General features: G+C 35.1%; 1 protein-coding gene across 1 annotated transcript; it reads right to left on the bottom strand.

Annotated features, from left to right (window-relative positions):
- Window positions 1–700: 700 nt before the first annotated feature.
- LOC114280573 (serine/threonine-protein phosphatase BSL3) lies at window positions 701–22,702 on the bottom strand. Its single transcript, XM_028222958.2, has 21 exons — window positions 21,863–22,702; window positions 21,037–21,097; window positions 20,854–20,932; window positions 20,673–20,752; window positions 20,446–20,540; window positions 20,256–20,355; window positions 16,931–17,000; window positions 15,700–15,801; window positions 15,504–15,585; window positions 13,241–13,420; window positions 7,109–7,382; window positions 6,758–6,995; window positions 6,469–6,639; window positions 5,933–6,171; window positions 3,587–3,671; window positions 3,395–3,493; window positions 3,112–3,311; window positions 2,913–2,988; window positions 1,984–2,119; window positions 1,761–1,900; window positions 701–1,439 (listed from the first exon to the last, which is right to left on the bottom strand). The coding sequence occupies exons 1-21, from the start codon at window positions 22,266–22,268 to the stop codon at window positions 1,353–1,355; spliced, it is 3,000 nt and encodes a 999-aa protein (XP_028078759.1). The 5' UTR covers window positions 22,269–22,702; the 3' UTR covers window positions 701–1,352.
- Between the last annotated feature and the right edge of the window lie 2,596 nt (window positions 22,703–25,298).

Here is a 25,298-nt window from a genome sequence, read left to right on the forward strand (position 1 = left end):
AATAGAGACCACTGAAAGTGTCAGATATAAAGGGTAGGCCTCAGAGCATGGATTTTGGACACTGTAGGGTCTAAAAATGATGAGATGTTTTTGGAGTTCTTGCGTAGGGTAGGGAATTAAATACTCTCTTGGCAGGCGGTAGGAAAAAAATTATTCTCTTAAGAAATGACTTAGACTAAGGAATTGTTTGGAATGTTCTAAATAAATGTATTTTTTAATTTTTTATAAAAATGTGTAAAAAAAATAGAGAGGAGATGTTGATTGATATGATCCAAAAAAGATAAAAATCATAGACTTATTCGGTCTTCCCAAACAAGGCCTAATAATTGCTTATTATTCATAATTTGTCTTGTTATGGACATAAAATGACTCGCAAACTCGTTAGATATTTAGTGGGTTCAATCAAACTCAATTAGATATGTAGTGGGTTCAATCAGACCTCTTTGAATCCGATTTTGTTCCTTAATCATAGCCTAGCCTTGTGGAAAAATAATCATTGGACTGTCTTTAATCTAAACGGCTGAAGAATCCTTTGATTAAACACTAATCCCTAATTCATTTTTCACATTCTTAAAAAAGAAATTGCCACTTCATTCTTCTAGTTGTCAATGTATATATATACATTGACAAGGGAGCATTTTAACAGGATTAAAAAAACAAAAAAACAAAAAAAAATCATATACAGACGAAGTGAGATAAATTACAAAATAAAACCTCCCACATTTTACATTCTCAGGCCAAAAAAAGTTTATCTTCACACAAAAGTAATATATATTGTACAAAGCAAAAACACAAATTACACAAAAACGACGCCTCTAACTCTACATCAAGGCCCAATAAGATTTTACCCATTAATATATCTCACCAATCACATATGGGGACCTCCTGTCCTCTCAACCAAAAAGACAAAAAAAAAATAATGCAACCTAAAATTTTTTAAGAGAAGGAAAAAATAAGAAAAATACCCAGCAGTACTCATCCAAAAAAGAAGAGACAGCCAAGACTAAAACTTCTACCCTGCCTGTGACTCAAATGTACAAAGGGGTGGTAAACTTTTGGAGAACCCCCAAACTGCTTTTCAGCAATAGCAAATAAAGTAACACCTACCCTCCTCCGCCGGCAACTTGGTTTCTCGAACTCGCTGTCGTCATTTTCTGAAGGCCTCTCTCTATACCAATTATGTGCCAGATACCAAGCCAAACTCTCCAAAAGCCTTCATATCTCTCCAACAAGTTCGGGAAACTCTCGTCTTCCATATGGCATCATGCTCTCTCTATACATAACACCAGAAAAATCCCAGGTGATAATAGCATGAGTGTAGAACTGAGTATACAGATAGGGTGTGGAAGGATCTACTGAATCCAAGCAAGGGAACCCCGTTCATTAGCAACTTGAGGACGACCTCGAGTTGGCGTCGGCGGCCTATTTGCATTGAGTTCCTAATCCCAGAGCAATAAACAATTCAAGATCAATCCCACAACAATGTACACAAAAATCACAACAAAAAAAACGACTTCAGTGCAAATATATACATACACTCTAGACTGTATGCACACCCGATGGATGTGCATGAAAATCAACAATTGCACTGAAAATTTATCGAGACTTGAAACTCCAAATCAAAATCCTATAGTTATTTATAGATATACATGGGTAAGTTGGGAATGAAAAAAGGTGTGGCAGTTCACACCAAGAAAGGTGTGTCCTTTACATAATAGAATATATATATATATATATACATATATTGAAAATAGCAGTACCTGCATCCACGTGTCTTCTATATGGTGTTCAGGAGATGCTTCTGGAGAAGAAAGTGCAGGTGGCAATGGATGAATAAGTTTTGGAACGACTACAAGATCTCTACCCAAAACTAAAATTGCACCTGCATTATTTGCAGTACCTACAGAAATGGGGGGAAAACAATGTTTAAATATATGCTAAATCACGAGCTATGCTAAGAATCTTTGTAGGCAAGGAACAAACCACAGTAATTGGTGGCTGAGAACAGAGTAATTAAATGCCCCTGAGCAAAACGCTCAAACCCATCCATAACGCATTCATGTGCACGTACAATCAATTGAAGATCATTGTTGTTGCAGAATTCCATCACCCGATCAGGCTGAGTCAGAAAACCACATCAGATAAGCAGTGACATGCAAAATGCTGTAGAAACTACCAGAACAATAAGCTGACAATTTTAAAAGTATTAACTGTAATATTTTGCCCAACTGAAAGGTCAAAAAATTTCAGGCCAGTTTAGATTTTACAGTTTCAAATAAGGACAAGGTTGAGTTTTAAGTATAGTATGCAATCAGTCCAATTTAGATTTTACAGTTTCAAATAAGGACGAGGTTGAGTTTTAAGTATAGTATGCAATCAACCCAACAATTTCAAAAGTATAACAGTAACATTTGGCTAAATTACAAGCTCAAAAAATTTCAGGCCTGGAGAATAGGAGGATCAGGCCAGTTCAGACTAATTTAGATTTTACAGCTTTAAATGAACTAATACAATCGCGTGTCCATTTTGGAACCTTGATAGGTGCTACCCATAATATTACCTATTTTCTTATCTTTATCCAAAAATGTACTCAACAAATGTTAATCATGTCTGCAATTCCAAGAAAGTTGAGGGAATATAAAAGGATAATTCATCTAAAAAGTGCGTTAATATGCTAAATGTGTTTTCACCTATTCCTCTCAGATTGTGAGAGGTGTGTTTGGGGACATCTTAAAAGTTTAGACTAGGTCTCTGTGTTCTCCCCATTGACGGGCTGTGACCTGCCTGGTCGTGTCTCTGTGAGCCTGTAGGCTATGTCTTTTCTTCTTTTGGTAATCAAATACCTACCAACAAAAATAAGAAGAATTGAAGAAACATCTGAAATATGATGAAACACAAAACAGAATACACACCCCGAAGGTAACCAATCCAGGACCTCTAGCATTTGGTCGTAATCCTTCTACGCTGTCATTTTCCGTTGGGTCGGACCTAAAAAGATTTCATAAACTTATGTTAACTGACAAAAAAAATATCAATGCAAAAAGATTATTAAAAAAAAAAAAGAAAAAGAAAAAAAGAGATAAAAGGTGGAGTCTATAGACATGAACTGACCACAACAAGTCCATGAGAACTATTGAGCCTGCTTCCATTGTAATCGGACGCTGGAGATTGTCAATCTGATCCACATGATTTATTGATCTGCCAATACCACCATGCATACAGATAATTTTTTTCTCAATTAAAGCAGCCAGAGGGAGCCAATTAAACAATCTATTTATCCGATGCCACGTCCAGATTCCATCTCTCTCACCCTGTTCAGCATGTCAAGAAGTTAATAACTATGACTGGTAAAAGAAGAAAACAAAAACGTTTTAACATACAACTAATGTTTTACCATGCGCTCAATACACTCGATTCGAAAGCCAAAAAGGGCATTGATATCAGCAGCTTCATGATTCCCACGAATTAAATGTACATTGTGGGGATACTCAACCTGTAACATTCATCAAATGTCACAGAAACACAGCCCACATGTTTTAGTGACAGCTCTAAGATGATTAGACAGGCCAATTAATAGTATTTTCACCTTCAGAGCTAGAAGAAGTGAAATTGTTTCCAAGCTGTGCTGGCCCCGATCAACATAGTCTCCTAAGAAGAGATAATCGATATATCTGATATAGTCATATTTAAAATTAGCATCACAATAAAGGGTGGCAAAAAAATGCTGGTAATTGCACAATTCTTCACATAATAACCTAAACAACGTGGATTCCATGCACAAACAAAAAAAATACCGTAAAGTACAGTTTCAGTAAAGACACATATATAAGAGCAAAGTAAAAATAATATTCTATGGGAATGCCAGAGAAACTTGACTATTGATAAACACCAACAATTATCTCTAGCATTTATGTATAATTAAAAAGGCCCTGCATCTAACCAAAAAACATAGCATGACATTATCACTTTTTTACATTCATGTAATCATAGAACGTGATGTTCAATGATATATCAGTTAACTCACATATTTACATATTGGCCAACACATAACAATACAGAGGCTCTGTTTGGCATATGCTAAAATAGCACATGCTATTTTAACATATTATCTTATTTGGGTTATGATCATCTTATTTGGATCACATCACCTTTCTACTACATCACTTCAAACCCAACCCATATTTCACGTTTTTTTCGTAAAAAGTCAAAAAATATACTAATCTAGCACTTCTCAAACAACCCCATAGTGTGGCATTACATGAGGTAATACAGTAGATTATTTATTTCTGACAGGATTATAGAACCCCACAAACCAATCAACAAAATTTTAGCAGCAATCAATAAGATCCTCTGACCCATTAGCAAGCATCGATGGCACATTTCAAATGTGATGAGGAATAGACTAGGGCCTACACTATATTGCACAAGTCTAGGTAAATAAAGTCAGTCTAGCATGGTAGACAGCTTAAAAAGGATGTGCCTTGAAAAATAGAATTCCATGGAGATCTAGAGTTCTCCCAATTAACCACATGGGAGTCCCATCCATTGGCATGTATCTCATACTTATTTTTAAATAACATAATGCCATAAAGTCTCCCTGTCCCAAGAAAACCTCCATAACCACTTCCCAAGCAAGGCAGTACAATATTAACCAAAACAGGGCTCCTTTCTCTTTTGACCACTTCCCAACTAACCAAATGAACTTTCTTCCCATCTTCACTACCTTCCCACAAAATGTCTCTCATCAACTTTTCAAACTAACCAAGTGAATTTTCTTCCCCTGTTCACTACCTTTACACAAACTTTCCTCATCTGTTTTTCAACTTATTGGCCCCCCTACTGAAATCTTAACAAGGATAAGTAGTAAATTGTTATGCTCGATAGAATGAACTGGAACAAGGCAAACCTTCTTCCCTTGGAAATTAAAGCCCTCTTCTATCCCTGTAATCTTTTTGCCAATCTTCTCATGATAAGTGTCCAAAAAATCATCAACCCTAGGATTGCCTCCCCAATGGAAGTTCTAAATACTTCATTGGCAAAGACTCAATTGGACACCCTATCAACCCAGCCAATCTTTGCAAACCATCATGTGAAAGATTAATGCCCATTATCGCAGTTTCACTCAAATCAATAACTTAAGCTTCGAAATCATATCAAAAAATCTCAAAATAAAGAGTAAGTCAGCCCTATGTTGCCTAGAACATGGATCGTTCCGGTAGGAGAAACGGGAACGGGAACGGGAACATGATACGCCACATGCTCTCAAATGTGGTACGATAGGGGTAGACTTGTATATATTATACCTGAGAATTTAAGGTACTTCTAGAGTAAATTTTTTAAACTATTAGACACCCAATAAAATATTTTCTATGAGCATTATGACCTTTTTTTTTTTTTTTTTGATGTTTTTGTCTCATCAAAACTTAAATTACCTTAGATTTTAGTTCCTTATATTTGATTTTTTTCCTCCTAAGGTAACATTTAAGGACATATATTGACAAAAACTTTTGGAATCGCTTTGAATTACTAAATTTACCATTTTGAAACAGAAGTGTACCATGTTTCGAAACGTGCGTACCAATACGTAATTCGCTAGGGTATTAGTGTTTTCTAGTAACCAAGAGTCAGCCAATTTCTCCTCTTCACCCAATCTTTGCGAAACATCATATGAAAGATTAATACCCACTATAGCACTTTTACTCAAATCAATAACAATAACAAGCCTCAAAATCATTTCAATAAATCTCAAAATAATGAGCAAGTTAGCCAATTTGAGAAAAAAATAGTACAAACATTGTCTTCAAAGTGTGTCAAGAGGAGAGGTTTTGGAGCCAATGATCAACACCACATTAAAACAAAAGCTCAACATGGAAAGAATACAAACTATAATGTGAAAAATGAGTAGTTAACATGTATGAGCAAAAATACTTACGCTATGTCCCCAGCAGTTGAAGGGGAACCATATTCATCAAAAAGTCGCATAAGATCTCCAAATTGCCCATGCAAATCACCAAATATCTTGATAGGAGCCCTGAGTTGTAGAACAGTCGGTTCACTTGAAAATATCCGTTCAGCACTATCACAAAGATCTGCTATTTCATTGCAGTCCAAGAAAAATTGTCGGCGCACAGGAGGCTTCCAACCACGAGGCTTCAAGAGATGAGCTATAACCTGAAAGATTAAGAAAGAGGGTTCCCATTACAACAGGAAGCATAGATTGTAACTGAAACAACGATTACAGCTGAATGATAGCAACCAAATGTCAAAGCAAACAAGACAGATACTTGCAGTAGCATGAGGACAACACCACAAAAAAATTTAATTATGGAGGACACCCAAATTCAGATCTGCAATTGCTGTTGCATGTCGGCACATGCCAAAAATAAGTATATTTCTATCATATACTAGCAGTGAAAAACTTAAAATGGTAAAAGAATGTCGGAAGGAAATAAGATGGCATAACCCTACCTTTTTGGGCACACTGTTGATGGACATTTGCCTGTCTAAAAGTTTCCTTGCGGCAGTGGCATTTTCTGGTGTTCCATAGCTGACTCGCCGTCCTTCATTTTCAAATTGATCAATTGAAAGCTGCCTTACCATGCCACCTAAAGCTCCACCAGTCTCTGCAGCTACAACAACCTGCAAATGCATGGAACAATATACTTTGATAAACAGATTCACCTATTGATAGGCATATTATGTATGACAAATGACTCGAAAAATAATATTCAAGATGGAAATCATTCTTAGTACTGACAGCTCTGTGATGCAACCGCACCCCAGCTGGAGCTGAATTAATTGACACAGCAGAATCAGGCTTAATCAAGGAAGATATCTGTTTCCCACTAGGGGTAGCCTCAGCGCCGCGATCCCTGTCTGGAATTTCAACTTCTCCATTAACTTGTCGTGCTTTGGCAGCAGCCAATGCCGCAGTAATGGCTTCAGCTTCTGCTGCTGAGGCCTCAACTAAGTACTCAACACCTTTGCTCAGTCTCCTGCAAAGAAGACCAATTTTAGAAGCTTTTAAGTGAACTGCTAAGCAAAAGTACTACCATGCTCAAAACTACACACAATTCAAATCAAAGTATAAATGCAGCTACAAAAATACCGGGCACCCTGGAGCATTGCATTTTCAGTGCTTATATCAGTGTATATATCACCATTTATAGGAGGAGCAACAGGATTTCCCAGCACAACTGCACCATCAGGAACAGCTTCAGGATTTGTGTGTGCAGACCTGTCATCACCGAACCCATACCTTCCAGCCAACCTCCCTGCCTGTATATTAGATGCAGCAGCTGCAGCTGCAGCATGTGAAGCTGCACTCGTTGTCTCAGCAGCAGCCAAATCTTCAGCAACTAGTAGGTCATCAAGTAACACCCCTGCAGCAGAAACAATATCAGGCTCAAACTCCAGCCTTAGACTCAACTAAAACACTGGTTAGCACAAAATGCTAATCATCTATAGGGAGATAAACTCTGGAGATGAGTTAAAATCTGCTAGGATAGAACATGAATGCACGGGTTCAAAAGTTCAACAATGAAAGCTCCCTAAGAAAGGGGGGGGGGGGGGGGGGGATTACAAATTAGTGGGACAATCTTAAAATAATTGCACTATAGGTGGAATCTTTTTTTCCTGTAAGTCTGACACATAGGAAAGGCTATTGCACCATACACACAAGAGACTTGCACCACCATGAGATTATTTTCCCACTGTCCACCTGAAATGAAATTTCCCAAAAAATAAAAAAGCAGGAACAAGAAGATAATTTTTGTTATTTTTTAAAGTGGCTATTTTTATAAACTTTTCCCAAAATCCATTTTCAGAAACAATTCGTTAAACAAGTTTTCTTTCTCTTTTCAGGAAAATAAAAACAGCCAAACAAGCTCTAAATGACCTCAACTCTAGGGAATAAAGCGATAAATTTCAAATGAAGTTGAAACTTTCGTCACAAAAATGTGCACGAGTTTAGTGTTTTAAAAGGCGTGCGCTAAGCACGAGGTGCAGCCTTGCGCTTCGAACAGGTTGCTGAGGCGCAGCTTAGGCACTAAGGCGAGGGCTTTTTTCGAGGTGCAAGGCGTTCGCTTCATGGGCTTTACCTATTTTTCTACTCTAACTGTTGATTAAGCAAAGATTAACAATTTTTCTTGTGAAAAACTGAACTGTTAAAAAAAGTCTATTCATATTTGCGAAGACGATGTTCCCTTCTTTTTCTTATATTTATACCGGATTAAATCAATGAATTATAACGAATCGACTGATTGATGGGTCTAGATTTTTTAGACTATGGTTAATGGATACCTTTAGATACTAATTCTATTTAGAAATACTAATTCTATTTAGACTATGATTTCATCATACCATAAGAATTCTAAAATTCTTTTCCAATTTTAGAGTTATCAAGAACAAATCCCTTCCCCCCTTTTTTCATGCACATACCCATAGAGATTCAAAACTCTTCAATATAAAATGACCAAACATGGTCAAAAGGGAGCAAAAAGTGATAAAAGATTAAATATTATGTTTTATATCTTTTGTTGGATATTATATTTCTAGTTTTTAGAAGATTGAATGTTATATTTAAAGATTATCGGAAATGGTTATGATTTTTGAAATTATATACATTTGTTATGTTGAAAAACTTGCCTATTTTATAATTTTGTTTTTCTACTACTAATTGCGCTTCATTTTGGTGAGGCGCGCACCTCGGTACGCCTAGAGCCTTTTAAAACGCTGCACAGGTTGAATAATCCGGATAAAAGGGCAGTGGTGAAAACACTAATCCAGCCTTGAAAAGTGTATGCGGTGTGTTAATAGAATACAAAAATTGAAAATTAGTAATGACAAAGCTAGAAGCAGCCCGTGGAGCTCTTGGGTTGTAAGTTAGGAGACCATAGCGGCCAAAGGTACAGGCAGCAGCATCTTAAACCTTTGGGACAGAGGAATTGTGTGTAGAAAGGAAGCTCTGGTGAGAGACTTCTCAGTCTCTGGTCTTCCCTCTTTGGAGGGAAATGGTTTTGGAGGTTGTCTCACAGAGGAGGAAGCAAAGGTGAATTTGGAGTGGATTATTCTTATGATATGAAAAGGATTAGTTGGTCGCAAAAGGCAGGGATATATAGCAGAAAAAAGATGACAGGAACACTTGGTTCTTTTATCCACTCAAGTGACACAACTATGTAGGGGGAGATTTGAGCTACATGATGAAGACCTATTCTAGGAGACCTCATTTTAATGGTCTAGATATTGATACTATTTTCGAACAGGATAGAGAGTGTCCAGAAGGGTAGTTCACTGAAGAGGAAGTCTTGGCAACTGTGAAAAACTGTAATGGGGATTAGTCAGGGACATCATGACTTTGTTTCATCATATTTGCGAGAAGTCCAAATGCTTCATTCATTGCCTTAATTCCCAAGACTTGAGAAGCAACACAATCGAAAGATTTCAATCTTATCAGCTTACTGGGGTTAGGAGTATTTAAAAATAGTTACCCAAAGTTCTTGCCTCGTAGTTGAGGAAGGTACTTGGCATTGTTATCAAATCGTGAATTGTTTTCTTAAAATAGAGAATCATAAATTGCATTCAATAGTGAATCATATGATTCACTTAATATCAAGGTTTCAAAAAGTAGTGTTATGTAATGGTTGCGGCCGTTACGTAATGATTGCGGTGGTAGGCGCAACCCATTATACCCGATTTTGCAGTGCAACGGAAATTTACACGTTCAATGGCCGTTTTGGTGTTACGTAACAGCTGTAGCGGTACCGTAACAGCTGTAGCGGTACCGTAACAGGCCGTTACACGCCGTTACACACCATTACACAATTCACAATATTCGGAACAGCTATCTTTCTAAAAGATTAAAATAAAATAAACTTACAAAATATACATTATACACATTTTGCAATATTCAATAGTTCAAAAATAATTTTTGTTTGTCTCAATTTTTATTCTTATAATCATTTCATTTAATAATTGTAAATATTTTTTATTTAGTTAGTTTACGTATTGATCCAAAATAATTTTGTAGACATTTAAAATCAATTATTCTTAAAAAAATAAATAAATAAAAATAAGAGGTACAATACGGATTTATGACTTATAAAGTCATTAACTATTAAAATAAAATATAAAAAACTCCTTTTATAGTGATTTAAAAATATAAAATATATTAGATCATACTTAAAAACTAACAAAAATTAATCAAAATCTATTTTAAACCCCAATAAATGTGATTTTAGAAAAAAAAAAAATATGCATATCAATAAGTTTTTTTTTTCAAATTGTATGAAAAATAAAAATAAAAATAAAAATTCACTGATCCGGTTACCGCAACCATTACGCTACGGCTTTTACACTCCGCAACCTCAACAGCACCACCGCAACGACGGCTTTTTGAAACCTTGCTTAATATATAATTTTATATATGTATATATACATTAAAAATAGGGGAAACTACTGCGCAGTGGGTTTTTTAAAAATTAATTACTAATTGATGAAAGAGTGTATGACTTCATACTTAATACATATAAAATTTATCATTAATTTGTAAATATTTTTTTAAATATACATACACTGACATGTAATTTTCCCTTAAAAATACTCATGCGGTGTTTAAAATAAAACTGATAACAATATAACTAAATTGTATATATGTATATAACAAACTTATGACTTTAATATTTCCTAAAAAGAGGCTAAAAAGACACCATATGCATTATGCAAACAAAAACAACCACAACAATGCAGTGAATAGCATAGTCTTTGTACAAAGGATGTGCCCCTACTAGCATTATGCAATATTTGTCAAAGAAAAATATTGAATTTTAAATGACACGAATTGTTAACAGGTTCATGATGTAGGACGAGTGCAGGGATTACTCTCCTACTAGTAGTGAGCCCAAAAATTAATATATAGTAGCGAAAAAACCTAGGCTTTGACTTTAATTGGTTTTTGTGGCTAGAAACACATTTGGTTCAGTTTTTAGAATTTTTTTCTGAACTTTTCTTTTAAAAATTAGAAACCAGTTTGATAAAAATAAATACTGAAAAATATATTTTTAAAATAAATAAATAAACAAGCCATATGAAAATAATGAGCGCTTTTTTATTTTTTTCAACAAACTAGTTTTTGAAATTTTTCAAAAAAGAGGTTATGAAAACTCAACCAAACATAATAGAGTTTTGAAGGGTTTGTACAGGGGGACAATAAAGGGGTAAGGATTTAGGGATAAAAGGATAGGATTTTTAACACTATTTGGTTATGTTTGATTCACAAGACTAATAGTGAAGTATTAATAATCCTATTAAATTAGTGTAGTATTCATTATCCAATTGGATTAATATCCATTGGATTAATAATCCCACCCCTACCCCATTACTAATAATCTTACAAATTTGTTGGACTAATTATCCATTGGATTAATAATCCTCAACCAAAATGTTAAAACAAACATAGGATAATTGGGCTCACGGATTAATAATCACAATCCCATGCTCTAATCCACCCAATCAAACATGCCCTTTAGGTGTTATCCTAGGTGTTGTGAACAATACCCAAGAACATTAACTTTTTTCCAAATATCTACTGTTTATGCTATTGATTTATTTCCAAATATATCAAAAAAAAGCTAAAGCTTTCTACAACAGACAAATTGTTTGAGAACATAAAAGTTGTAAATTAAAAATTAAAACATCAATGGTGATTTAGGACAATGCAAAATAATAATAATAATAATATTATACAATTACAAATAAATGTGAAATTTTTTTAGAGTAATTCAAGAATATTATAATGAGCTGAAATGGTACAAGTTTTGTTATATTCACTTTAATCTTTCCTCCGCATTTTATATATATTAAGTATTGATGTATGCATAACTTCAATTACAAAAAACAATTGTAACGTTAAAGATTACACATTGTGTAATATTTTGCTCTTGAAAGCTATTTGTTTTTCTGTAAACATATTTATTTTTCTACTTTTTAAGATATTAACAAATCTTACAACACATAATTCAAAAAAATAGAAAAAATGATACACGATTCATATCCTAATTTGACAACTATTATTCAACTCTACAAAATTAAATGCATCACATGAATTTATACAGATAATGGAGACTTTTTCACCAACTAGGACTAGAATTTCTACAAAAATAATTATTAAACTTTTGACTTCTAAACCAAATATGACCCATAAATAAAACAATAAATAAGTAACTTGATCCACAAATCGACCCATATCATACAACCCATCTCTAGAAAATTCTACAATTGTCAAATATACCCCCAACTCTTAAAACGTATAAAACATAACTAAATCCTAAAACTCTACTATGCAAGTCCCAAGTGGGCCCTAACTTGAAACCAAAGAGCTTCCTTTTTTTCCCAATATCTTTAGATGTACATTTCTTTGAGCTATTTATGGCTTACATTAGTTCATGAAACAGTAAATAAGAATATTTCTCTAGATTTTTTAAATGAAAAAAAAGGGCATGCGCATAATAGGCAACCATTGCACCAATATAGAAGAGCAATATTGTCCATATTAAGGGTGATGCTAAAATGGAGGAAGACCAAACTAAACATGAGATAAGATATTAAGAGAAAACAAGGTCACTTAAGATTTAGCTTGTGCTTTAGTCTCTAATCGAGCAGAAAGGAAAATAGGAATCATATAGGCAATCTCAAATAGCTGAGCAATGTATTGAGTTGATCTATAACAAATGGGGGAGTTGATAGTTAAAGGAATACGTAAGCTTTGTGTCTATGTGATCGCATCAAGTTTTTTTTAGACTGTATGTCTAATCCTTCATTTCCACATTGATTTTTTAACCTGTCTACATGTGGCTTTTATCTCTCTTAAAATTTGTCTCCAGAACTTATGATTACAACTTGATTTGATTCACGATTTATAAAAGTAAGATTTTGATTCATGATTCAAATCTTAATTTTATTTAACAACTATGATCAAATATAACATTTTCCGAAAGAAGGATGAACCATCAATTGAGCATCATAGACGACAACTTCAAGCACTTTGAAAGGCTATATCACTTTACTACGTGCAAATCAGGATAGATGAATATTATGCTGGGACAATGTGAATTAGAACAGATCCACCATAGTATGCTGGTGTATCAGAATGCAAAACCATATCAGATGCTAGAAAGTACTTGCCAGCTTGAAATCTAAAACAAAATGCAACAAATTGAAGTTCCATCACATGTTCGTGTCTTACCACCACGCAGACCACCATAGATAAATATCAGGTCACCCACAGCGGCAGCGGCATGCCTACAGCGTCTCGTCAGCTCAACTTCAGCATCTCCACCAGCAGCATCAGCACTGTATCTGCCTGTCCTGGGAGTAGTAACAACAGATTTTGTATCGCACCAGACTCCGGCGGCAGTGTCCAGGACTATACACACAGAAACAAGAGATATGAGAGAAATTGATGCCATGAAGCTTTCAATAAAAAATCATAAATGAAACTGCTTCTAGTGGATAAAGTGGTGGTTACACTTGACAATGGCTTTTTCCTTTTTAAGATCAGAAGTGAAGAAGCTCTTGGTTAAATTCTTGATGAGGGTCCACTGTCTTTGGAAGAAGATAAATTTTTGTTAGAAGGTGGCACCCTGGTATGCAATTTTCAAAAAATTCTCTCCCGTTCCCATTTGGAATGCTCTTGGCAAGGAGACCTTAGGATAAATTGCTAAAACAAACGGGAGAGGAGGATCGACCCATACAGTATAATTCCGAAGCGACTGTTGGCAGCAGGCAGAGACACATTACCCAGCTGTTGATATGATGTATGTCCGTGATTTAGGCCACAATAAATAAAATATATTGATTTGAAGAGAGGTCAAATATGATGTGCCCTCATGTTTCTAGAAGTTAAAAATAGAAGATTCTTGAATCACTCATAAATTTGGTTTCACTCAATGACAATGAGAAACGTGTCAGTTATTCCTTTGGAGCCCCCATCTGCATTTCTTGAGAAGGGTAGTTCCAATATTGATTGTATCAATAGGCTTTTCTCTTTAAATGTGTTAGTCTTTGTATATACTATCCCCGTACATGAACTTTCTTCTTTTACCCTTCTAAATGAAGTATTATTCATCAAGAATATGTTAACCAGTTTCCTGCTCAAGGGAAAATGCATGCCTTTTTTTATTAGTATAACTAGCGGCTTGCACACTCTAGAAAAAGTAATAGTATAAGAATAATGAGAACGAGGAATGCACACATAGTACATGTTGCTCAAGTGGCAAGGGCTTTCTTTGCCAAGCCCATGATCTTGGTTTCAAGTCACGCCCTCCTCTTAATATAATTTTTACAAAAATTCAACTATAGGGGTATTTTGGGAAAGCCAAAAATATGTGACATTTTGTGTCAAAACCATCTCAAGGCTTCACATATATAGTAGTATAAAATAATATTATTATATGAGGCACCAAGGGGGGTTCACAACCCATATACAAAGGAGTCTTACCCGCCTGGGTTTGAAAACATCAAAGATTGACTGAAAAATCAAAAGGGGGATGATTTACAAATAAGCTTTCACTTGTTTGGCAAGTCAATACAAACAACGTTTCAATTATCCATCAAACAATATTGTGGTGGCAGGTTTTGCGTAACCAGTAACGTCAAAGGTAAATGTTCTAGCATCCAACCTAAATGGTTTCATGAATAGATTATTTGTTTAGATTATCTTATAGCTTATACCGGGTGGCATCCCTTCGGTATCTTTTCTTCTAATAAAATCTTATCGAAGGGAAAAAAAAAAAGGGGAGTAAATGCCTAAACATAAGATTACTAAGCCTAATATCATCCTTCACTATGCTTTTGAATTGCAAGACAGCTTTCCCAGGATATATAAGTTGTCTCATAATAATCAACAGCCCACCTACGACCCAAATGACCAATCTATATCACAGCCAGAAAATTCAAGCTCACATCTATAAGTGAAAATTCCAATAGTTCAGCAACAAATCCAGTATGTAATGATTTCTCTGCACAATCATATGTAGAGGAGGTCAACTGAATCTATAAACCAAATATTCTAGCCAACTTGGCAAATAAACTGTATAAAGCATGAGGGTTGCACTTGTTTATGTGACAGATTTTCTCCAAATAATGTGTATATAGTAACCAATTTACTGCCATTTGCTACATTCTCGTCAGAAACCAATCAGCCTCACCCATCAAAGCATATAAGAGTTCACTTGCAGAACCTTAATTCCATTAGATAATACCCACAGCAAAAGCTCAATCTCAGTGCAAGTATACGAGCAAATATAAGGAACAAATGAACGTTGTGCATCGAGTAGCTTTCTGTGTTCTTGGTTACCACAATTAGGTAGGCACTCCATCTTTGATTTTCAAAGGTAAACTCCTGTGTACTTAAATAAAGATCCTTGTGATTTAAAAACTGTCATATAAAAGTGTAGCTTTTTTACACTACCGATGTCAACATATTTGCCAGGTTTCAAGGAACATACCTGCAACACTTGATGAATCCTCCACCATGCGTCCACCACCAAGTGCACCTCCAGAAACATGGAGCCGCGCATTAACAAAAACCTACAGGAGTGGAGCACATGTGAAAGATTGGTTTTCCAGTCACATGAAAGAAGTCGATAGTGGTTTTCTTTTTTCTTTTCTTTTTTTTTTTTTTTACATAAAAGAAAAACTCACTGCAGCATGTTGATATCTAGGAGATGGTGAGACACCAGGAGCAATTGCCCATTCCCACCGACCATCTCTATGTTTCGCAAGTCCATATGCACTTGCCAGTGGCTGCAAAAATATTCAAAGAGGACGTAAAAGGTTAAGCATTAACAACAATGCAAGTGATTTATCTTGATATCATTAGAGAGAAGAAATCATATAGATAAAATTGAAAGATAATATTCATAGCAGATTACAACAGTATGTTCAGAGCAAACATACTGCCATAAAACTCCACCAAACAACACACACACATGCACAACAACACATATATGCATGTATTAGACATCATCTTCCAAAAAGTCAAGTCAACATGTAAAAAAATGGACAAAACTTAACTCCTAAAAGAAAAAACAAATTGAAAAACAGAATAAAAACCCCAACAGATACAAGCCCAAGAACCCAAATAGAGGAAGTGATGACTGATGGGTGATGACCTTGCACACTCAAGATATGGAACCCTCTCTTGGCTAAAAAGTTTCACACACCATCACCCAATCTGTTGGTGGCATGGAGTCTAATGGGCTAGACACACTCCAATTCAATTTCAGCAACTGTTTCATGTCAACGTTAACCAAATCTTACCTGATCTCGACATGGAAATAATGTGTTAGACCCATTCAATTCAATATCAACTATAACATTTTTCATATTTACATTAACCAAATTTTAACTAATCTTAACCATGAAGAAAATGTTAAGTTTCACAAATGGTAGAACGTGGGAGTAACTTAGACAACAGTCTCTTCCCACAGCCACCCCAAGGATAAACTGTCTCACGTGCATTCAACTTGACAATCCATCCCAATTAGTAGGGCATGCATATTAAACCAGAACTGTACCAATTTTTTTTCTTATATATAGCTGCATGGCCCAAAATGAAAGCTCCTGAAAGCCAAATAACTGAGACACCATCAAGTAGACACAGAACAATGCCAAATTAACCATTCATAGACAAACTAAAATGAAAATTTTGAACACTCCAGGTTCTACTCCTTGAAAGGAACCAAAACACAAGAGAATACAGATCTTTCAACGAGTGCTACTTAAGCGGAGAAAACATATAAAGGCAAAAAGTTCATCAATGCCCTGAAAAAAGTAAACCGTTTCAAAATGGCAATAAGCTAGCTTAAGTACATGGCTTATGATATCTCAATACTTCGAATCCATCAAGCATGCAAAGAATACATTAACTTACCACACTATTAGCATCCCTCCCTCCACAGAGCAGAAGAAGACCATCAGAGCGTGCACTTGCTGTTGCATACCTACTCAAAGAGACAGAAGTAAATGATAGATCAACTAGAGAAGTCCTCAATAAAGTATACCATCAATGGAAACAAAATAGAGAACATTAAACAAAATATTCTAACAACATTCAACACCAACTTCAAAATGAAGTCATACTTTCACGTGAGCAGTGGTACTTTCACGTGCCTACCAACATATACACCACTCAAGTGCATAATGAGTGTTGAGTAATCATGATTTAAAACCACCAAAGATCATGAGAACGCTATTCAAATGCAGAACAAGAATCTGGACTAGTAAGTAATTAAAACCATTAGAGAACTCACAACCACAGGAACAACACATATTTAGATGCACATAATACCCATACGTATGACACATTATCAAATTCAAGCAACTAGTGGTGATTGAGTCTCACTTCAAGCTGTATCATGCATCTTTCAAACATGACGGACACATGAACAAACACATTTATATGCACATAATACTTATATGTATGATACATTACAAGCAACTAGCTATGGTGATTGAATCTCAGTTCAAGCTGTATCTTGTCTCTTTTGAACACGACAGGACCGAAATATTATCAATGCAAGTGCTCTTTTAGCCTTCTTCATTCAATCTGGTATGATGAGCTTCCCCCAACACACCCACAATCCCACTAATTAACTTTCAAACAAGCTTTAACTTCTAAACTGCTCCATCACACAGACCAAACTAAGTATATATAATAAAGCATAGGGCTGCAAAAATCTCAAAGAACATGCCAGCCAACAACCCCCATGTGCCATGTAGATCACAGTAAGGGGCAATCATATACTTTACAGTCTGAAGGCAGAAAACCAAGAGAAAAATTGAATTGTGCATTGCAGACGAATATGTTCCAAGAAAATTAACAAAAGGTTCAATTACAAAAAAAAATTCCAAATCTTTTTGGAAATACAACTGACCAAGAAGCAAAATATAAAATTTTGGAATTTGTTGAATTGGAATGCAATTAGAAATTTTCATGATTTAGGAGGGAAGAGTTGGTTGGTTCGTTCTTTTTTCTTTTTCTTTTTATCCATGTAAGGGGAGTCTAAAGGATTATCACTGTATAAAGCAGGGTTAGCAAAAACTCGGGAAAAAATCAAGCAGTGTTGGCTAACTCTGGTAATGCTAATTTCCCATAACAAAGATGGAACTCGTAAGCTCCCCCAAAAATGTTGTTCTTTAACATGAATGATTGACACGGCATTGACTAATTGCCCCTGGGCAGTGGGCAGTTAGACTGTTAGGTGGACTAATTAACCTTTTTTATTTTCTCAGAATTCCTTAGCCTTGTCATTTCTTTTGCTTATAAATCATATGTCACCACAGCCTTGCCTCCCATTTTTTCTGCCTTAATTAATATCTCTTTTATTTTTTAAACAAAATCCCTAGAAGAAAAACTACATAGTAGAACAAACAAGCAGACAAAAATTTAATATTTTAGAGAGAGAGAGAGAATTAAACACATCTGTTTCTTTATATGTTGATGATTGGTAAGAATTGAATTGAAATTCCATTTGGTGTTTTAACTCCACAGAGAAAGAAACCTCAATGTTGCTTGAGAAAAGGAGGCAAGAAACCCCAACAACAGCCTCCAATCCATAAATGTGTGCTTTAAATCTTCCTAGACATATTTTCTTCCACTTCGCAGTTTGGAAAAGTGTTTGTGGAATGTGCAGCTTGCAAAGAGGGAGAAAGCTCACTAAATGTCTAACTTTGTGCCTAAATATTTCCAAATAATAGTAATTTGAGATAATACAAAAAATCATAACAAAATAGCATGCTAGTACCTTTTCAAAAACTGCCAATCTATATTATATTTGAACAACTAAAATATTCACATTGTGTGTATGACTAATAACAACCTGGTGTTGAGCACAGAGGGGAAAGAAAAGAGAAAAGAAAAGAAAAATGGGCACACAATCACCACAGCCTAAACTCTCAACTTATCATTCATCGAAAGCTGCCTAACGTTATTTATATCCCAGTTAAATAATACCAATAATAAAAATAGGAAACTACCACCAAAACATTTATTGGACCAAAAAGATTTATTCCCACAAATTGGATCAGGGGCTTTACTTGAGGCTTCCAAAGGGGTAATTGCACTCCAACCATCCATGGGATGAGCCATCAACCCCAACTATCTCAAGATTCTTCATCAACATAAAACCTTTAATTATCCTAGGTTCCCACAACGTGGAAATTGTGAATATATGCACAATGACTACAACCTTAATTGGAAAAAGTTGTGAAGCGTAGTCCCACACTGTCTGCATACAAAGGGGTGTACAATGTACATGAGGGCACTCTCCCTACATGCTAGGTGAGAAGGGTATGAAGCGAAGTCCCACGGAAGAGTATGAAGCGAAATCCCACATCACCTAAGTACAAAGGGAATGTGCAATTTATAACTGTATGGGCACCCTTATTTCACAAGTTAGTTTTTGAAGTTTGAGTTCTACCCTAAGTCACCTAATTCGTGTAGGTAGCAGCACAATCACTCGCTAATTTGCAAGTTCGCAAATTGGGAACGAAAATTAGTCAAATCCTTGAATTTATTGGGTCAAATTTGCGAATTACAAACGGAATCTATTTTAACCAACCATTTGTCACCATGTGTGAAGTTTGTAGTAAGTCCAGTTGCACCAAGGCACTGCCACACCTGAAAGAAGTTTCTCATGCACAAATTGCTGCTGCCTGGGATTGAACATCGTACCTAATGTAAGGAAAAATTTCTTACCACTAGGCTAACTAGATTTTCAATGACAAAGGTTGTGCTTGTTTTTATTTATTATAAGGGAAACATAGATTAACTGTATTTCAATACTGTTTTAGAAAATATTGATCACTTAACATATATATAAATTTACACTTATATTATGCAAATAGACGCTCTGGAGGTACTCTTGCTCTTAAAATATTTTTTAAAAAGATGCACTGAGTCTCACTCTCACTCTCAAATTTGCTCCACGAAATGGTGACTCAAGATCATGTCAAAGGACGTCAGTAATGATATTAAAGCATAAGATTGTCAATGCAATACACAAAAATGTGCATAATTTAATTTCACTTTTATTTTATTTTAGTTATTGTAAGAAAAAAGTGTACAATCATGATAATGAGATTATCAAACATGCGTAAGAAATGTGAAAACATACATTAAAACACGAAATAATGTGATGGAAAAAGGAGGAAACATAAGATTACACGCATAAAAAAGGACACAAGTAGAAATTTACATGCATGGAGGTGGACCTTCTCCTTCCGGTTCCAATTTCCGCCATTCATATGGCTTGGCAGCGGTGTCCAGGGCCCATACATCAGCCAAAGGTCGTTTTCCTGTAATCATGCATCAAATAATTGCTTAAGACCACAAAACGAAAAACATACTTTAGCACACAAGATGAAGCAGCTACGCAAGAAACTCACCATCGTTTCCACCAATTGCCATAAGATATCTTTGCCCTACTAGAGCCATAACATGTCCATACCGTGGCCCTGGTCCAGGGCCTTGGACCACAACCCTACACAGATGTTGACAATGAATTAATGGATATACAACAAAATGCATACTTGTACATGCATACATGTGTGAGAATACATGTGTACCGAGGTGTTTCATATAAAAAGCCAATGAAAAGCTTCACGAATCTAACCTATGCCATCGTGGGCGTTGCTGTGTGAGATCAAGAACATGAAGGTCCTCAGCAGACAAACCAGCTGGACCAATTCCACCCTGTTGGATTGAAAGATTCAGCGAATAATTATTTACTAACAAATTGACAGAGAAAAAAGGTTAGTCCAAGCATTAAAAGGACAATATTTATCTGCCTTGACCTGAATAACCACCATAGTACCCACAGCAGTTGCCACATGTGCTGCCCTTGGTGTGGGAGGTTCTCCAAAGGGTGTAATCCTACAGAGCAAGTTGATTAAAGCATAGTAGAAGTGAGCATGTGATAAAAGACGTTATCCCAAAAGTATTGTTGTGCTAATAAATGATAATTATTTTGGGCATACCTAGACCATTTATTTGTCAACACATCATAGCAGTGCACATCAGCGGTGGCCCCCGCTAACCCTGCAATCCAGTGTAACATTAAGAATCACAAAGGTTTAAAGCAGAAAACATTTCCATTTAAAAAATCCACAGGAGATTCTAATGTAAAATTAACAGCACCATTCTTCGGTGGTAAAACCACTATGTGCATTTACAGGCCAAAAGTTAGGTATGTACCCAATCTAACCCCTTCCAAAGATCCATTAATGGGTACTAATTGGGTGACGTCGTTTTTATTTAGTTATTTATTTATTTATTTTTCATTTTATAGAGATTCATGCACACCAGTTGGCAAAATATTAGAGGACATAAGCACCTAAATTTGGTTTTGGGTCTCTTAATTAGTGGACTTCCATCACTGGATTCAATACAAAATTAATTATGTATGCAATGATGAGGATTGGATCGTTGAGTTTAGGTCGGATGTAAAATTCATTGTTCAAATAAATAACAGTCTTTCATGCCATATGAACAAAACCAGTAAATGAAGTAACTTCACCCGCTAGGGTTGAACTAGATGGAGGTTTAAATGCAGCTTTGAATCAGTAGTACTTGAACATATATAAAAGGGAACAAAACAACCAACACACTTCAACCTCAAGGTTAACAAAGATTGCAGTTAAGTTGATTCAGAACTTAAAACATGCTATAAACCCATAAAAATTGCACTAGAATTTACTTGAGCTTAAGCAAATCAAGGGTTGTATACAGCGAAAATGAACACACTCAGAGAGCAAAAAAGTAGAAGAACAAATTGGAGAAATATTAAAGCAAACAAACACATACTTATTCCAGCACTTCCAGCTGAGGTTGGAGTTCCTGAAGCTGCAGAATTGCCCTCAAGAGCTGTAGCGCCACCGAAGAGAATCAGCCGTGGCCCAATGTAACCCGGCGACCCTTCCTCCCCAACTGCAGAGACAGCTGTCAAGGTGTGCCCACAGCGAGGCCCCGGTCCATCCTCCTTCTTCTCTAGGATAGCGTTCACCACCGAATACGTGGGCGCAGTCCTCGGCCCGGCCACAGGGCTCTGCGGCTGCGGCTGAGGCTGAGGCTGTTGCGTCAGTTGAGGAGGCGGAGATCCAGAATCCGCCTCCGGAGACTGCTCAACCTGTTCTACGGACACCGGCGCGGTGGAATTGGAGACAGCGGGATCGTGATCGGGCTCGGACACCATTGAGGAATCAACATCCATAGCTGGAACCCTTCTTGTATTCCGTTGTTAGACTCGAGATCGGAACTGGAATTCTCACGGATTCGCATTTCTGATCAACATATTGGAATTCGAATTCAAAACCCTCGAATTAACGCCGAGAAATTCGATGGCTGTAATTGAAACCCTAGCTCAGATCGTTCTGTAAATTTTCCCGAGAAAATTAAACAAGAGAGGGAAAGAGAAAATGTTAGGTTTAAATGATGCGCTGTCTGTGTAAGCGGGTTGATGAATAGAGAAACGGAACGGAGGTGGAGAAAATCTCAAAGACAGAAGAGACCACCACCCAAGTGGTGTTGTTGTTGTTACCAATCTCTCTCTCTCTCTCTCTCTCTCTCTCTCTCTTCGAATCCTTCACTTTCTCACTAAATCGACGATTTCTCTCTCCAAAGTTCCTCTCTCTAGGTGAATATTATGAGTGTTAGAAAGTTGTTATTTTAGTAAATTATTTTAGTTTTTAGGTTAAGTTTGGCAACACTAAAATAATTTATCTTTTTATCTTTTTTTTATTACATTATTTCTTTACTTTTCTGCCTATTTTTTCATAAAAAGACAAAAAGTACACTTATTTAGGTCATTCCAAACAACCCCTTAATTATTTTAGTAAGTTTAGTTATTTTAGTAAGCTTTAGTTTGAAAAGTGGATTAATTTTTTAGCTTTTTATTTTTTTAAATCTATTGGTTTGGGAAGGGTTTTTTAATTTTTTTGTGAGAAAATAGTGTAATGTTTATGAGTTAGATGTGATATTTTGTTTGTTATGATTAAAATAGTTCATTTTGTCTTTTGTGGGGAGGGGAATGGGATTGATAGTGAGGTTGGACTATTATATGAAGTGTTTGTTTTGAGAGATGAAGATGAGATTACTAATTCATTGGTATTAGTAAAGGCCTTGGAAGGGGAATTGGTAAGGAGCAGGTAAAGATGGTGTTAGAAAAATAGTGAGGAGATAAGAAATTTTTTTATTTTTTATATATTGAGAATTTTTTTTAAATATTAATGTTTAATTTTTTATATATTTTTATTTATTTTATTATTTTATATAAAAATAATTTAACAATCATTACTATTAATCATTTCCATTCTATCTTTGAAAATAAACGGAACTTTATGAATTTAATATAATATTTTATTTCATTATCTATTTTAATTTATTTATTTATTTATTTTATAAATTTAGCCTAAAAAGCTAAAACTTCACCTCCGTTGGGTGTTGTGTTGTGTGTATAGTAGGAGATTGGTATTGTTGTTGTATATCTATATCTATATGGTAGGTATGTACGGATAGAGTCCAAGTCCGACGAGGAAAGGAACTATTATGATGTGTTGTGTTGTTTGTGATGTGAGAGAGACGGCGCAAACCACAACTATATGAATCAGTGAGGTTTTTAGAGAGAGAGAGGGAGGGGTTGACCGGATTAACCGGGGACAAGTTTCAACTATTAACGGTGATCGCCGGTTCCTATTTCTACGGACTCTTGGCTTTTGTTTTTTTCCCCGTAGATGAGGAAAGTATGTGATACAGAATCGCGTGATCACAAACGTCTATTACACGCGCCAAGTGAAATGTATAATAAATACAAAAACAAATTTAAAAAAATATATAAAGCCTCCGTTTGGAAAGTGGGTTGGCTTTTTAACTTTTTGGCTTTTTTGGCTATTTTAGCCTGGGCTAAAAAGCTTGGTTTGGGAAGGGCTTTTTAGTTTTTGGCTTTTTTAACTTTTTTTGTGAGAGAAGAGTGTCATGATTATGAGTTGAATGTGATGTTTTGTTTTTTGTGACTAAAATAGCCTATTTTGTCTTTTGTGGCTAAAATAGCCAAAAAAAGCTTAGAAAAGCCCTTCCCAAACGGACCCAAAGTGTTTGGCTTAAAAGGATTTTTTAGAGCTTTTTGTTTCGGAAAAATTAGCTTTTTGTTTCTGAAAAATTAGTAAAGCATCCCTTTCCAACTCTGTGTAATAGAAGAGGTCCAAAAAAAAAATTTATTAGCTAAGGTCCCTTTTATCTAATCATACTAGAGAAATTTCTTTGTAAAAATTAAAATTTCTTTGTGTCGGGACTGAAATTTCTCTGAGTTAGAAAAAATTTCTCTGAATCAAATTTTCTCTATAAAAATGTTGAGGTATCTTAATTATTCTGAAAATATTGTATGTTATTTATCTTATAAAATTTTAATATCAGAGATTTTTTAAAAAAAATCCTTTTTGTTTTTCAGAGTTACTCTCTTGAGTAAATTTTTTATGATGTTTGTTTAGTGTTTTATAATCACGTTTCGAAAGCTCTGCGGAGAGCTTTGTCTCAGCCGCTTTCGCAGCCGCGCTTTTCAGAATTTTTTTTAAAAAATATTGCCTGACGGGGACGTCCAGCCGGTTGACTGAAATAGTGATTTTTTTAATATTTTTTTTTTTTTTTTTTGCAATTGATATGTTAATTTTTATCTAATCGAAAAAAATATTTTCTGAAATTTTTAAATTTTTTTATATGTTTTAAAATAATTTTGAGTTGTATGTTTAGTTATGAATTGTAAATTTTTGTATCAAATATCAAATGTCACATCAACAATTCCCCACTCAAATCAAAACTCTTTTCAAAACTATTTTCAAAATTTTTTACCAAATAAATTTTCTACACTCAAATCATAATTTCAATCCCCACAAACTCAAAATACAACTCATACTCTCAAATCATAATTACAAAACACAACCAAACGCAGGCTTAATTTTTAGATATACTTTTCGCTTGGCATGCGAGTGTTCTAGTCAAAAAATCAAAAAATTATTAACTTATACCAAAAAGTCAAATATTTCATTTTCTTTCTACTTTTTGCACATCTTTTTATAAAAAATTAAAAAGTCATTCCAAACATATTAATTTGTTTTATTTCGTATTTTAGTCAAAAAATTACTAAAATAGCATATTCCGAAACAAGAGGAACTCAAAAACTAAAATATTAGTAAAAAAAATTACTAAAAACATATGCGTGCTTTTTTTAATTTTAAAAACAATCACAAAT

This window comes from Camellia sinensis, unplaced genomic scaffold (genome assembly GCF_055761805.1).
Source record: "Camellia sinensis isolate YWXY unplaced genomic scaffold, ASM5576180v1 Unanchor1, whole genome shotgun sequence".
Classification (NCBI taxonomy): Eukaryota; Viridiplantae; Streptophyta; class Magnoliopsida; order Ericales; family Theaceae; genus Camellia; species Camellia sinensis.

Coding starts and splice junctions, on each gene's coding strand:
- LOC114280573 (XM_028222958.2), bottom strand. CDS start 22,268: ATGGATGTTGATTCCTCAATGGTGTCCGAGCCCGATCACGATCCCGCT. Junction 20,356..20,445: donor GGCAATTGGTGGAAACGATG/GTGAGTTTCTTG, acceptor GCATGATTACAG/GAAAACGACCTTTGGCTGAT. Junction 2,989..3,111: donor GTTCTCATGGACTTGTTGTG/GTCAGTTCATGT, acceptor AAATCTTTTTAG/GTCCGACCCAACGGAAAATG.